This window comes from Sapajus apella, unplaced genomic scaffold (assembly GCF_009761245.1).
Source record: "Sapajus apella isolate SASKATOON/1434 unplaced genomic scaffold, GSC_monkey_1.0 scaffold26, whole genome shotgun sequence".
Taxonomy (NCBI): domain Eukaryota; kingdom Metazoa; phylum Chordata; class Mammalia; order Primates; family Cebidae; genus Sapajus; species Sapajus apella.
This window is the reverse complement of record NW_022436966.1, coordinates 11285115-11301818: the sequence shown is the minus strand read 5'-3', so window position 1 is coordinate 11301818 and position 16704 is coordinate 11285115. Positions and strand designations below refer to the sequence as shown.

The window sequence follows — 16704 nt, the reverse complement described above, 5'->3', positions numbered from 1 at the left end:
AACACCACAGCAGCTGATTTTTGTATTTTTAGTAGAGACTAGGTTTCATCATGTTGCCCAGGCTGGTCTTGAATGCCCCAGACTCAAGTGATCCACCTACCTCGGCCTCGCAAAGTGCTAGGATTACAGACATGAGCCACTGCACCCAGCTCTGTGTGTGTGTGTGCGCGCGTGTGTGTTTTCTTTAATTCTTATCTGTTCCATGTAAATATTGTAGTTTGTTTGTCAAAGTTGTTTGCAAATGAGTTGCCCTGGAATGTACCTCATCAGGAACGATTAAGGGCCCTAATCTGAACTTCAAACTCAAATCAACAACACTCTTTTTTTTTTTTTTTTAAAAAAAATTTTAAAATACACTCTTTTTTTTTTTTTTTTTTTTTTTTTTTAAAGAGACAGGGTTTCGTTATGTTGTCCAGGCTGGTCTTGAACTCCTGAGCTTGGGCAATCTGCACACCTTGTCCTTCCAAAGTGCTGAGATTACACATGTGAGCCACCACACCCAGCAAAATACAGAAAATCTAAACAGCTAATCATTAAATGCTACCTAAAGGCCAGGCGTGGTGGCTCATGCCTGTAATTCTAGCACTTTGGGAGGCCAAGGCAAGCAGATCACTTGAGGTCAGGAGTTGGAGACCAGCCTGGCCAACATGGTGAAACCCCATCTCTACTAAAAATACAAAAATTGGCCGGACACGGTGGCTCAAGCCTGTAATCCCAGCACTTTGGGAGGCCGAGGCGGGTGGATCACGAGGTCAAGAGATCAAGACCATCCTGGTCAACATGGTGAAACCCCGTCTCTACTAAAACTACAAAAAATTAGCTGGGCATGGTGGCGCGTGCCTGTAGTCCCAGCTACTCAGGAGGCTGAGGGAGGAGAATTGCCTGAACCCAGGAGGCGGAGGTTGCGGTGAGCCGAGATCGCGCCATTGCACTCCAGCCTGGGTAACAAGAGCGAAACTCCGTCTCAAAAAAAAAAAAAAAAAAATACAAAAATTAACTGCGTGTGGTGGTGTGTGCCAGTAATTCCAGCTGCTTGGGAGGCTGAGGCAAGAGAATTGCTTGAACCTGGGGGATGGAGGTTGCAGTCAGCCCAGATCATGCCACTGTACTGTAGTCTGGGCCAGAGTGAGACAATGTCTCAAAAAATAATAATAATAATAATCCTGCCTAAAATGAGATGTTGTAAAATGAACTAGGGTGTGATGTTTTGAAAAAACATAGGGCTGGGCACAGTGGCTCATGCTTGTAATCCCAGCACTTTGGGAGGCTGAAGCAGGTGGATTGCTTGAGGTCAGAAGTTCAAGACCAGCCTGACCAACATGGCAAAACCCCGTCTCTACTAAAAATACAAAAATTAGCCAGGTGTGGTGGCTCACACCTGTAATCCCAGCTACTCGGGAGGCTGATGTTAGGAGAATTGCTGGAATAAGGGAGGCGGAGATTGCAGTGAGCTGAGATTGCACTCCAGTCTGGGTGACAGAGCAAGACTCCATCTCAAAAAAATAAATAAATAAAAAATAAAGATAAAACGTAGAAATTCGCCATTTATTTATTCATTTTGAGACAGGGTCTCACTCTGTCAGCCAGGTTGGAGTGCAGTGACACAATTGCAGCTCACTGCAGCCTCGATCTCTCGGGTTCAGGTGATCTCCCACCTCAGCCTTCTGACTAGCTAGGACTACAGGTACCCACCACCATGCTAATTTTTTGTATTTCTTTTCTTTCTTTCTTTCTTTTTTTTTTTTTTTTTTTTTTTTTTTTTCGAAACAGTCTTACTCTGTCATCCAGGCTGGAGTGCTGTGGCACAATCTTGGCTGACTGCAACCTCCACCTCCCTGGTTCAAGCAATTCTCCTGCTTCAGTCTCCCTAGTAGCTGGGACTACAGATGTGTGCCACCATGCCCAACTAATTTTTGTATTTTTAGTAGAGGTGGCGTTTCACCATGGTGGCCAGGATGGTCTCAATCTCTTAACCTCGTGATCCGCCCGCCTTGACCTCCCAAAGTGCTGGGAATACAGGCGTAAACCACCGTGCCTGGCCTTTTTTTTTTTTTTTTTTTTTTTCTTGAGACAGAGTCTTACTCCGTCACACAGGCTGGAGTACAGTGGCACGATCTTGGCTCACTGCAGCCTCTGCCTCCTAGGTTCCAGTGATTCTCCTGCCTCAGTCTCCTGGGTAGCTGGGATTATAGGCGCCTACCACCAGGCCTGGATAGTTTTTATATTTTTAGCAGAGACAGGGTTTCGCCATGTTGACCAGGCTGGTCTTAAACTCCTGACCTCGGGTAATCCGCCCGCCTCGACCTCCCAAAGTACTACAATTACAGGCGTGAGCCACTGCACCCGCCAATTTTTTATATTTTCTGAGATACAGGGTTGCCATGTTGCCCAGGTTGGTCTTGATCTCCTGATCTCAGGTGATCTGCCTGCCTTGGCCTCCCAAAGTGCTGGGAAATATAGGCGTGAGCCACTGCACCTGGCCATATTTATTTATTTTTTACAGCCCTTTTTAATGCATGAGAAATTAGCCAATTATTTAATTGTATTCAACTTTTACTGTTTATATAACTTGGCTACATTTTATTTTATTTTGTTGGATGTTTCTAAAATATTTTTGTAAATACTTATGTCCTGGTGCTTATGTAAATCAATACAGAATCAGGTATTTCTAATTAGTTTCCATTTTACTCTGTTAAATTTATACCAATTGGATTTGAAAGCATCAAAACTCAGGAGTCAGATGTGAGTCAGGAGTTAGCCAGGGATAGGTTGAATCTAAGAGCTGAGAATTATGGGCTTCACATAATCGGGGAAAGCCTCTAGGTTTCTTTTTTTCTGTCTAGTAGTGAAACAAAGATTGATGGTACCTCTACCTGTTGTTATTCACTGGCCTGTAACAGGAAACAGAATGTATGTCAGGCTTCTTTGAAATCTCTAGGGGAAAAAAAAATGGTGGTTATTCTTGGTTTAGTAGTACATACTTCATCCAACCAAAGAATCACTCATTCTTACAAGATCAAAACTATTTTCTCCCTTTCAGAAACAAGGCAGTGTTGCCTGGGCCAAAATACATGTTCCTTTTGACCATATATTGGCAGGACAGGCATATCTATCTAGCTAAATTATGTTTCTAGCTTTTTTCTAACCAAGAAATTTTAAACCAAAAGAAGAACCTCTGGGTCCTATTCTTGGCGCAGTCCCACTTCCTCTCTTCTTGGAAATTTAAATAACTGAGTGGATAGTGTTTTTGGAATCTCTTTGCCTTGTTGGCGCACAGGCCCTTGAGCCTGCAGATAAACATGAAAGCACAGTAGCAAGAGGGTATGTGTGTGTATGTGTACATTCAGACTTTGGTTTTTATTGAGATTATCTTGCTAATGCCCCCTTTGTAAATTTCCCTAGGTTTTCTTGATGCCTAGCAGCCTTGGTAATCAGGTGATTAGAAAGGCATGGAAGCCAGGTATATTGGCATGCACCTATAATCCCAGCTACTTGGGAGGCCAAGCCAGAAGGATTGCTTGAGCCAAAGAGTTCAAGACCAGCCTTCACTAACATAACAAGACCCCATCGAAAAAATGTATTTTTAAAAGAAGAGGGCATGGGCTGGGCATGGTACTCACGACTGTAACCCCAGCACTCTGGGAGGCTGAGATGGGTGGATCATGAGGTCAGGAGTTCAGTACCAGCCTGGCCAATATGGTGAAACCCCATTTCTACTAAAAAATACAAAAATTGTCTGGGACTGGCTGGGTGCGGTGGCTCACGACTGTAATCCCAGCTCTTTGGGAGGCTGAGGCGGGCGGATCATGAGGTCAGGAGTTCAAGACCAGTCTGGCCAGTATGGTGAAACCCTGTCTCTACTAAAAATACAAAAATTAGCTGGGCATGGTGGTGTGTGCCTGTAATCTTAGCTGCTCAGGAGGCTGAGGAAGGAAAATCTCTTGAACCTACGAGGCAGAGGTTGCGAGGAGCTGAGATCGCGCCACTGCATTCCCACTCCAGCCTGGGCAATAGAGCAAGACTCCGTCTCCGAAAAAAAAACCAAAACAAAAGTTAGTATGGTGTGGTGGCAGGCGCCTGTAATCCCAGCTACTCTGGAGGCTGAGGCTGAGGCAGGAGAATCACTGCAACCCGGGAAACAGAGGTTGCAGTGAGCCAAGATCATGCCACCGCATGCCAGCCTGGGTGACAGAGCAAGACTCCATCTCAAAAAGAAAGAAAAGAAAGGCATGGAGCATATGGATCAAAGAATGTGAATAACTGAAGATATTTTACCTATGGATCTCTCTGTGTATCTGATAGGAATTATAGAGTAAGGGGAGAGATTTCCCTTTGTTACTTTCCTGATTCTTTTATGTCTTGTTCTCCTTAGGGTTTGGTCGTACACCCCCTAACCCCAGTCCCTCTTAATCCTTTAAGGCAGCCTGCGTGGTTCATTCTCGCTTGGAGAAAATAAATCTCCTGATTTTTTTTTTTTTTTTTTTTTGAGATGGGATTTCGCTCTTGTTTCCCAGGCTGAAGTACAATGGTACAATCTCAGCTCACCAAAACCTCCGACTCCCGGGTTCAAGCGATTCTCCTGTCTCAGCCTCCCCAGTAGCTGGAATTACAGGCATGTGCCACCAAACTGGGCTAATTTTGTATTTTTAGTAGAGACGAGGTTTCTCCATGTTGGTCAGGCTGATCTCGAGCTCCCGACCTCAGGTGATCCGCCTGCCTCAGCCGCCCAAAGTGCTGGGATTATAGGCGTGAGTCACTGTGCTTGGCCTCTCCTGATTTTTAAGTAATAGAAAGGTGTTAATGACCTCTCCTGGGAGTATTTATGTTTTAAAAACATAGTCTAGGCTGAGGGCAGTAGTCCTGGTCATTGAAGGAAGGGAAGTATTTGGGAGTAAAACGATCTTTCTGGCTTAATGGCACCATAGGGTGTGATTTTCAAAAGTAGTGTGAAGTCACAGTTAAAGTTCATCCCAATAGCTCTAATCTCCTTTTCTGGAAAATGTTTTGCAGAGCTGCTGTGATATGGTCAGATTAACCAGTTTAAATTCACTTCCTTTTTCCATCTTGTGGAAATATCTAAAAGATGGACCAACAAAGGAGGGAAAGAGAAGCAGCAGAGGATCTGGATAATCTCTGAATAAAAAGATCTGATGTTATTATATTTTTAAAAATGCCTTTTGTTTGTTTGTTTGTTTTCGAGATGGAGTCTCGCTCTGTTGCTGAGGCTGGAGTGTGGTGGAGCCACCTCAGCTCACTGCAGCCACCGCCTCCTGGGTTCAAGTAATTCTTGTGCTTCGGCCCCATGAGTAGCTGGGATTACAGGTTTGTGCCACCAAAAATTAGCCTGGCTAATTTTTGTATTTTTAGTGGAGATGGAGTTTCACCATGTTGGCCAGGCTGGTCTCAAACTCCTGGCCTCAAGCAATTCACCTGCCTTGGCCTCCCAATTTTGCCATTTTATATTAAACCTGTATATGTCCCTTGGAAAGCTGATCATTTAGATTTGTTTAGCAGTAACTTGCATTAGTGGTAGATATGAAATTTCCTGGATATCAAATGGTCTCTTTCTTCCTTGAGTTTCTAGTAAGCATTTGAAAGCTTATGTTTCCTATAAAGGTTATTTTTGAATATAAGAATTTATGGGAGTGCAGGCTTTTTAATCTTTTTCTTTTTTTTTTTTTTTTTTTGAGATGGAGTCTCACTCTGTCACCAGGCTGGAGTGCAGTGGCGCAGATCACTGCAACCTCCGCCTCCTGGGTTCAAGAGATTCTCCTGCCTCAGCCTCCCGAGTAGCTGGGACTACAGGTTCACACACCACACCCAGCTAATTTTTGTATTTTTAGTAGCGATGAGGTTTCACCATGTTAGCTAGGATGGCCTTGATCTCTTGACCTCGTGACCCGCACACCTCAGCCTCCCAAAGTGCTGGAATTATAGGCATGAGCTACCACGTGTGGCCTAGGCTTTTAAATTTGTAAGCATTCTAACGCTGTCATCAGGTTGTTCTCACAAAAGTTCTTTGAAATGCCTGATTGACATTTCCAGAAAAATCAGTAATTTTCCAGTGATGGTTAATGTTTTTGTATTTACTAATACTGTAATATTTAGCCCTTTTCTAGGAGATTGTGGGAATATAGATAAACACTTCCTCTAGAAGATTCTGTGGCTCTGAAAGCACCTGGTAGGTGCAGAGGCACTGCTGTGTTCATTTATTAGAGTAAATTCTGTTACTTCCTGCAGACTCTGTCTTAGTCCCACATAGCTCTTAGCATGATATGGGTATCTATTGAGTTTGGGAGTGAGTTATTTTAATTTAATTGCTCAGTAATTAAGTTGCAGTCCTAGAGCTCCAAAAGGAATCTGATGTCGGTTCTTTTTTAGCCTCAGTAGGATGACTTGCTTTTTGATTTACAGTATGTTTTTTTCTCTTTTGTTAGCATGCTCTCTGAACATAGTAGATGTGGGACTTACTGACTATTGTGTTTGGAATGAGCATGCCTCTAGATAAAAATGGCCTGAATAAGGACCATTGGTAGTAATATTTATTGCTTAACAAAACTTTATCAAAGGCTAAAGAAAAAATATTGTGAAGTCACAAATGTCCTTTTTGTAAAGTATTGATTTAAGATACAGCATAAGCTATCCATTGTATAAGAACAGGTTATAGCAACAAAGCCATGTTTTAGTTGTCAAGGACTTGATGCAAATTCTCTTTTAAAAATTTTTTATTTTAAATTCTGGGCTACGTGTGCAGGATGTGCAGGTTTGTTACATAGGTAAATGTGTGCTATGGTGGTTTGTTGCACCTATCAACCCATTACCTCCTTTTTTTTTTTTTTTTGTCTCTTTGCCATTGCACTCTGTCGCCCAGGCTGGAGTGCAATGGCACGATCTTGGCTCATTGCAACCTCTGCCTCCCGGGTTCAAGTGATTCTCCTGCCTCAGCCTCCTGAGTAGCTGGGATTACAGGCGCATGCCACTGCGCCTGGCTAATTTTTGTGTTTCTGGTGGAGACAGGGTTTCACCATGTTGGCCAGGCTGGTCTCGAACTCTTGACTTCGTGATCCACCTGCCTAAGCCTCCCAAAGTGTTGGAACCACAGATGTGAGCCACCACGCCTGGTATTATCACCTACATATTAACCCCAGCAGGCATTAGCTATTTTTCTTAATGCTCTCCCTCTCCCTATGTCACCCCCCTGTATGTGTTATTCCCTTCCCTGTGACCATGTGTTCTTATTGTTCAGCTCCCACTTATAAGTGAGAACATGCAGTGTTTGGTTTTCTGTTCTTGGATTAGTTTGCTGAGGATAATGGCTTTGTTTTCTGTTCCTGCATTAGTTTGCTGAAGATAATGGCTTTGAGCTCCAAACACATCCCCTGCAAACGACAAGATCTCGTTTCCTTTTGTGGCTGCATAGTATTCCATGGCGTGTATATACCACATTTTCTTTATCCAGTCTATCACTGATGACAGGGCATTTGGGTTGATTCCATGTCTTTGCTATTGTGAATAGTGCTGCAGTCAACATACACGTGCATGTATCTTTGAATAGAATGATTTATATTCCTTTTGGTATATACCCAGTAATGGGATTGCTGGGTCACATGGTATTCCTGGTTCTAGATCTTTGAGGAATCACCACACTGTCTTCCACAGTGGTTGGATTGATTTTACATTCCCACCAACAGTGTAAAAGCATTACTACTTCTCTACAACCTTGCTAGCATCTGTTATTTCTTGACTTTTTAATAATTGTCATCCTGGCTAGCATGAGATGGTGTCTCACTGTGTTTTTTATTTGCATTTCTTTAATGTTGAGCTTTTTTTCATGTTTGTTGGCTGTATGAATGTCTTCTTTTGAGAAGTATCTGTTCATGTCTTTTGCCCATTTTTTAATGGGGTTGTTTTTTTTATTGTAAATTTTTTTAAGTTCCTTGTAGATTCTGGAAATTAGGCTTTTGTCAGATGGATAAATTGCAAAAATTTTCTCCCACTCTGTAGGTTGCCTCTTTGCTCTGATGATAGTTTCTTTTATAAGACTCTGTTATGACAGACCCACAACCAATATAATATTGAATGGGCAAAAGCTGGAAGCATTCCCCTTGAAAACTGGCACAAGACAAAGTGCCCTCTCTTACCATTTCTATTTAACATTGTATTGGAAGTTCTGGCCCAGGCAGTCAGGCAAGAGAAATAAAGAAAGAATATTCAGATAGGAAGAGAGAAAGTCAAATTGTCTTTGTTTGCCGATGACATGATCCTGTATATAGAACACCCTATCGTCTCAGACCAAAAGCTTCTTAAGCTGAAGCAACTTCAGCAAAGTCTTAGGATACAAAATCAAGTCACAAGCATTCCTGTACACCAACAACAGGCAAGCAGAGAGCCAACTTATGAATGAACTCCCATTCACAACTGCTAGAAAGAGAATAAAATATCTGGGAGTACAGCTAACAAGGGATGTGAAGGACCTCTTCCAGGAGAACTACAGACCACTGCTCAAGGAAATCAGAGAGGACACAGGACACAAACAAATGGAAAAACATTCCATGCTCATGGATAGGAAGAATCAATATCATGAAAATGGCCATACTGCCCAAAGTAATTTATAGATTCAATGCTATTCCTATTAAACTACCATTGACATTCTTCACAGAATTTAGAAGAAACTATTTTAAAATTCATATGGAACCAAAAAAGTGTTCGTATAACCAAGACAATCCTAAGTAAAAAGAACAAAGCTGGAGGCATCATGTTACCAGGCTTCAAACTATACTACAAGGCTACAATAACCAAAACAGCATAGTGGCACAAGAACAGACATATAGATGAATGGAACAGAATCGAGAACCCAGAAATAAGACTGCACATCTACAACCATCTGATCTTCTACAAACCCGACAAAAACAAGCAATGAGGAAAGGATTCCCTACTTAATAAATGTTCCTGGGAGAACTGGCTAGCCATATGCAGAAATTTGAAACTGAACCCCCCGCTTCCTTATACCTTATTTAAAAATTAACTCAAGATGAGGCCAGGCATGTGGCTCATGCCTGTAATCCCAGCACTTTGGTAGGCGGAGGCAGGCAGATCACTTGAGGTCAGAAATTCAAGACTAGCCTGGTCAACATGGTGAAACCTCTTCTCTACTAGAAATACAAAAATTAGCCATGCGTAGTGGCAAGCACCTGTAGTCCCAGCTACTTGGGAGGCTGGGGCATCAGAATTGCTTGTACTTAGCAGGCAGAGGTTGCTGTGAGCTGAGATGGCACTACTTCACTCCAGCCTGGGCAACAGAGTAAGACTCTGTCTAAAAAAAAAGAAAAAACCAACAACACAGAACCTCAAGATGGATTAAAGACTTAAATGTAAAGCCCAAAACTATAAAAACCCTTGAAGAAAATCTAGGCAGTACCATTCAGGACATAGTCACGGGCAAAGATTTTATGTTGAAATCGCCAAAAGCAATTGAAACAAAAGCAAAAATTGACAAACAGTATCTAATTAAACTAAAGAGCAAATTCTTAATGAAATGTCATCTTAGTTGTTGACATTGTCGTCATTCTTCCTCTTCCTTCTCCTACTCTTCTGACTGCTTCCCTCCCTCCCTCCCTCACTTCCTTTCATTCTTCAAATATCAAAGTGCTACCATATAGTTCAGTATCAGATAATAATAGAAAAAATCAAATATTGTTTCTGGCTTATCCTGTTATTTAATACTTGGAGGGCAAACTTCTTATCAACCTAGGTATGATGACAGTCCTTGGCTGTGCTCATCTTTGGAGTTTGTATTTGATGATTCTGTGCTTCGGCTGTCTGAAGAGACTGGGCTTTATGTGTGTACTGTTAGCTTTGTGAACCAGAAGAAATAGTGATTGAGACCAGTAAATAAAATAAGAAATGAAGAAATGATATCCTACATTAAAAAATATTGGAAATATCAGAGGAATTAATATAATAACCTCTCTTATCTCTTGCCTGAACCTAACTCTAAGGAGTGACACAATTTTTTGAGAACAGCCTCACAGGACGTGGAACAAGGCAGAGGGAAGATAATAAATATGAAAGGACAAACGGAAAATAATCAGCACAGTTTTCAGGAAAATGTAAAATTTTAATTGAGGCCAGTGTTTCCTTAGGAAGGAAGTTGGATCATCTTTTGCTACAGAGAAGCTATTTCTGGGATTCAAGATCTCTTGAAATAAAGGAGCAGTATCAATGATAATTGTGAGAAAGCCACAGAAGTGTGGGAATGAGTGGTGAACACAGGTTTACTTATGAAGATGTTTTGAACTTCTCTGGCAGGCAATGTTCAGTGCTACTAGGTTTCTTATTTATTCTATAACTGCCCTTCAAGGAGCCATTGCCAATATTTATGTCTACCATATGCATTCATTCTTGAGTGCTTGCTCTCCCTCTTCCTCTTTCTCTCTTCCCCCCTCCCCCCACTCCTGTGGTTAAACACAGAAGACAATTGCAGAGTTGCAGGTCAAAGTGTTATTTTAAGTTTATGAAAGGACAGTCCAGAGGATAGGCTTTATGGCCAAAGTTTGTGCTCAGTGAAGAGTCCCTTTGTATCAACAAATGAAATGAAAAGAGAAATGTGAGGTAATAAGCTTTATGAAACATGGCCAGCTTTATGTGGCCTTTTTTTTTTTTTTTTTTTTGGACATGGAGTTTTGTTTTGTTGCCCAGGCTGGAGTGCAGTGGCGTAATCTCGGCTTACTGCAAACTCCACCTCCCAGGTTCAAGTGATTCTCCTGCCTCAGCCTCCCAAATAGCTGGGATTACAGGCGCGCACCTTTGTGGCCTTTTAGAATTGGTATTGGTTAATGAAATCCTAAGACATCCCTTCCCACTCTCACTCTCCATCCCTCAACTGTATCATTTTTAAAAGAAATCACAACACATCAGAGCCAACATTGCCAGTGTTGTATTATAATGCTAAATATGATCCATAAATTAGGGGATAAATTTGTGAAAATTTTGCATGGGAAGTAGTGTAACTGTAGAAAATATATTATAGGACTTTTATTTTATGTTGAATTTGTTCTAAATGATTCTGTTTAAGTATTTAATATGTGATAAGTCTTTTTTATTTTCTATTTTAAGCATTTTGTCACTGTAGTATTGTTTTGCTAAAGAATTGCTCAGGGCCTAGATAAGGAGGTTTTTAAAATGGACAATGATACACAAAGAGGTTATTCAGTGTGTAGATGGATAAAACCAAACATTTGCTTAATAACAGGCTTCAGTTATTCTGTAGACTAATAATCAGTTATACTCTCTGACCTTGCTAGGAAGTGAGTTTAAGCTAAAGCATTAAAGATTTAGGCTTGACCAGTAAGAGTTTCAGGAGGAGTGTTGAATGGTTACCAGGGAAGGAGTTCCTTAGGAATATGTGAGATGGCCTTCTCTGCAAGTGTTAGACTGGCTTGGTTTTTTTGTTGGTTTGGAGAGGGAATCCTCTCAAGGATTTTGTTATGGGATTTTGTGACTTTTTACCATTTACACTTGGAGAGACAAATATTGGAATATTTTGCCTTTGCTTTCCATTGTAATTTGGAATGGCTATTTAAACCATTGAGTTTAATATACTACTGTAATCCCCAGGATCACAAAGTACTTGTTCTTGATAATGATGTGCTTGCTTATCTGCTAACCACATCCTGACTCCATACTGCATCCTTTACTGAAAAGAAGCAAGTTTGATTCTTGACTTAGATACTTAAATACAGGAATTTTAGTCTTATCATCTTGAATTTTTATTACCAGTTAAGCCCAAGATGACCAAGACAAAAGTAGCAAACGTTTCAAATTGCTCTTGTACCTTCTGCCTCTGGCTTGACAAGCATCATATCTGCCTGCCTACCTTACTTTCTTTTCTTTTTTCTTTTCCTTTCCCTTGTTTTTTTGAGATAGGGTCTTACTCTATTGCCAAGGCTGGAATCCAGTGGCATGATCTCGGCTCACTGCAGCCTCAACCTCCCAGGCTCAAGTGATTCTCCTGCCTCAGCCTCCCAAGTAGCTGGGACTATAGGCCCATGCCACCATGCCCAGCTAATTTTTATATTTTTTGTAGAGATGGGGTTTCACCATGTTGCCCAGGCTGGTCTCAAACTCCTGGGCTCAAGCAATTCACCTGCCTCAGCCTCCCAAAGTACTGGGATTACAGGCAAGAGCCACCACCCCTAGCCCACATCTGCATTTCTAAATATATTTTCAAGTGCACCAGATATACTTTCCCTAGAGTACCCCAGCCAAATGCAAAATGTGAAGAAATTCCTTTATGTTAAGCCCCAGTTTAAAGGTTCTTGAATTCCTTATAAAATATTTTGATAGCATAACTAGATGAAAGTAGGCCCTGGTAATACAGTTTTAAGTAAAAAATTTCAGGTGTCACATATGATTACATACGTGTGTGATTTTGAAGGCTGTTAATGTGCATTGTTTCAAGGGGAGAAAGTTGAAGATGAGGATGGAAAATATATCTGTTTAATTTTGGACTTCTTTCTCTCTAGTATTTGGCATCCCTCATTCATACATAGAGGTCCAATTACAAATGAATTCTGAAACCTACAGCAAACTAATAATCCCTTAGTCAGAAAAGATCCTGGCTATTTATTAACATGCCTTACTCAGTTGCTCCTATCTCTATTAATATTGTTCCTGGTAATCTTTTTGGCTTTAAATAGAAAAACAGTGATTTATTGCTATAACTTACTTTCACTGAGTGAAATATAGGCTACATCATTTTTTTTGTCAATGTCCTTAATATATATATATTAGTTACTGGTAATCACTGATTTCTAGACCAGTGTCCAAGGCCACATATTTAAAAAATTGTTTTAGGCCAGGTGCAGTGGCTCACACCTGTAATCCCAGCACTTTGGAAGGCCAAGGCAGGCGGATCACTTGAGGTCAGGAGTTCAAGACCAGCCTGGCCAACATGGCAAAACCTTGTCTCTACTGAAAAAAAATACAAAAATTAGCCAGGCATGGTGGTGCATACCTGTAAATCCCAGCTACTCAGGAGGCTGAGGTAAGAGAGTCGCTTGAACCCGGGAGGTGGAGGTTGCAGTAAGCCGAAATCAGGCCACTACATTCCAGCCTGGGTGACAGAGCAAGACCTCTGTCTCAAAAAAACACAAAAATTGTTTTAAAGTCAAGCTAAGGTCTCAATAAAACTGAACAAAGAACAGGAGGCTTTCACATCTGAGACCTACTCTGAATTTTGCCAACTGAACTGTCTAGTTTGTCTTAAATTTGCTTTTCTTTCCAAAAGGAGATAACCCCTCCTACAGCTTGAACACTTATTAGTATTCATTCTTTGTTTAAACTTGGTTTTTGCTTTGGATTAAATGAAAAGTTGGCAAAGTTTCTAAGCTCACATATGAGACTGCATTTCTCTCCTATCCAAATATATGTTTGAGGACAGGACTCCTATAGGCAAGGAGAGCTGCCTTCCCTCTCTTTGGAAACCTTTCATCCAATAGGCTCTTTCTTTCCTTTTGTACTTATTTCTTCTTGGTGGAATGTTCACTGTCATCAGTATAGACTCAGCTCAGCAGCTTAGCACCAGCAAAGATACTTTTTCAAAATCAACTTCTGAATGGTTCTTCTAGCTGATGGCAAAGTGATACCCTCCCTCTGAAGAAGCTTGTTGGTCTTCCTTTAACTACCACTTTGGAGATGGGGGTAGGAAATGCCATTGTATTGTAGGGGAGGAAAAACTTTTTGTCTGCCTTCTAAGGCCTGAAAATTAAACTGACAAAAGATACACAGTCGAAAAAAAATCGCAAATTGTATTAATGTCAATATTTTTAATGTTGTCAGACTTGAGAGCTTGTATACCATTTTAACAAAGGAAGATAAATTGTAGAGAGGTAACTAGGCAAAAGAAAAAGGTTTGGGGCTTCTAAGGGTGGTAAATTATTGGGAATTAAATATATGGTGAATGGTAGATAAGGGTTATTCTACTAAGGTTGGTGCAGGCTCATCGTGGTGTCAGCTTTCCATCTTTTTCATGCCCATAAAACTTCCTCAGAAAGGGATTTATAGCAGTTTTCTTTCTCTCTCTCTCTCTCTCTCTCTCTCTCTCTCTCTCTCTCTCTCTTTTCTGAGACAAGGTTTCACCCAGGTTTCTGGGCTCACTGTAGCCTCCATCTCTTGTGTTCAAGCAATCCTTGCACCTCAGCCTCCCAAGTAGCTAGGACTACAGATGCACACCACCATGTCTGGCTTTTTTTTTTTAAGAGATAGGGTTTCATTATTATTGCCCAGGCTGGTCTTAACTACTGGCCTCAAGTGATTCTCCTGCCTCAGCCTCCCAAAGTGCTGGGGTTACAGGTATGAGCCACCATGTCTGGCCTGGGAGTTCTTATTTTTTAGAAGTTTCTGCTCTTGGTTAGATAAGAAAGACTCCAAGACTTTTTTTTTTTTTTTTTTTTGAGATGGACTTTCACTGTTGTTGCCTAGGCTGGAGTGCAATGGCACCGTCTCGGCTCACTGTAACCTCTTTTCCTGGGTTCAAGCTATTCTCCTGCCTCAGCCTCCAGAGTAGTGGAATTACAGTTGTGCACCATGCCTGGCTAATTTTATATTTTTAGTAGAGACAGAGTTTCTCCATATTGGTCAGGCTGGTCTCAAACTCCCGACCTCAGGTGATCCACCCGCCTCAGCCTCCCAAAGTGCTGGGATTACAAGCATGAGCCACGACACCTGGCCCCAAGACGTCTTTTTCCATCTGTTGAGTCTCAATTGCCTCAAAATAACCTATATGCCAAAGTGGCATATTTGGGGCCTGGTATATTCTGATCCTTTTCAGTAGTTAGAGAGGAAAAGAACACTGTCTAAGTGGCTGCCATCAACAGAGGGACATTAATTAGATACATCATTTAACATGCCTGGGGCTTAATTTAATTATCTAGAAAACAAGGCAATTGGATTATATGCTCTCTAAGGATTCGTACTACTCTAAAATTACTTAATTATTGTTCTTAAGAATCTTGAATTTAGTTGCTCTTAGATACATAAAATCTGTCCTTGTCTCTCAGGATAATGCAGATGTAGGATTTGTCCAGTGTACATGAAATTTCTGCTGCCATAACTCAGAGATCTTCAGACTGGGCAACATAGTGAGGCCCCACCCCACCCCTATCTCTTAAAAAAAAAAAATTTTTTTTTAACTAGCTAGGCATGGTTGTGGATACCTGAAGCCCTAGTTACTCAAAAGGCTAAGGTGGGAGTATTGCTTTAGCCCAGAAAGTTTGAGGCTACAGTGAGCCATGGTCATGGCACTACACTCCAGCCTGGGAACAGAGCAGGGGAAAAAAAGATCTTATTTTTTTTGTATCTACCATCTACCTAACCTCGGATTGATTGACCAATCCTAACAGCGATTGAAGGGAATGTATTTAAGGGAGTTGTGAGGAGGGTTGGCTTGCAGCAAGTGAAAGGACCCCAGAAATGTTAGCTGCTATTTCAAGATCTGGTTATCTCATGTTTCCCAAGCAACTTGTCACAATTTCTGGCATAACCACTAAATCTAAGTTAGCTCAATTCCCAGGCTAACTCAGAGTTCATCAGTCAGTCAAAACTTTCGTTTCATTGTTGTAATCCAAGGTGGTGTGGAGACAGTATGGCCTTTTGAGTCATCCAGAGCTGAGAGTTAACCAACTGATTCTGCCTTTTTATGATATTTATTTTTGATACAAGTTAAACCTTTTTGTGCTTCAGAGTCCTTAGCTATAAAATAGCACAATTTTAAGGTAAGCTTACGTTCTTACCTTAAAAATTATTAGAGGATCAAATGAAATGACAGAGAAGAGCTTCTCATATGCCACTTAGTGAGAACATCTGACATTTGTATATCTCTTATTTATCAGCATGAACCACCATCATAAAGCAGTTTTATTTAGGATATTATATAGATATGTTTTACTATCACTTTGATATTACTTCGATATTAATATCACTTCGATATTAAGGTCTGAGCTGGGCTTGCTGGGTTGGGACCCTGGGTCTTTTAGAGTTTGGTCATGCCAGATGCAGAGCCTTGGCTGTCTTGAGGTTTCCCTCTAAAACGTCCTTTTCTGTTTTCCAGGAATCTGAATTTCTGTGTTTGGAATTTGATGAGGTCAAAGTCAACCAAATTCTGAAGACGCTGGCAGAGGTAGAAGAAAGTATCACCACACTGATTAGCCAGCCTAACTGAAGATGATGTATGAAGGAGTTGGAGTTGTTGAGACCAAGGTGTTCATGATCCCTCTCCACTGATTTTTTTTAGAAAAATTCTTGTGCCCTCATTGGTATTAAATCTTCACATTCAATCTTCCCGCCTCTGCTTGCTGAAATTTCTTTTTCTCTAGCTTTCATTTACTCTTAACAGTTGTTCCAGTGCAGAGGTTCTCACCCTTCAGTGTGCATAAATGTTATAAGGGGTACTTGTAAAAGCATTCATTTTTTTTGAATTCAGAGTCTTGCTCTGTTGCCCAGGCTGGAGTGCAGTGGTGCAGTCATGGCTCACTGCAGCCTCAAGCTCCTGGGCTCAAGTGAGCCTCCCACCTCAGCCTCTCAAGTAGCTGGGACCATAGGTGCTTGCCACCACACTCAGGTAATTTTTGTATTTTTTGTAGAGATGGGGTTTTACCATGTTGACCAGGCTGGTCTGGAACTCCTGGGCTCAAGCGATCCTCCCAC

General features: G+C 41.2%; 1 protein-coding gene across 4 annotated transcripts in view; it reads left to right on the top strand.

Moving 5' to 3' along the window:
• The window catches only part of COMMD1 (copper metabolism domain containing 1), a 230016-nt gene extending 213678 nt beyond the window's left edge, over nucleotides 1-16338 (top strand). For 3 of the 4 annotated variants that reach the window (XM_032292014.1, XM_032292012.1, XM_032292013.1), the window contains one exon: nucleotides 16109-16338. In XM_032292014.1, the coding sequence (XP_032147905.1) occupies nucleotides 16109-16219 (111 nt within the window). In that variant the 3' untranslated portion in view covers nucleotides 16220-16338. The remainder of the gene's footprint in view (nucleotides 1-16108) is intronic. The other variant, XM_032292010.1, reaches the window with a different exon arrangement.
• The last annotated feature ends 366 nt before the right edge of the window (nucleotides 16339-16704 follow it).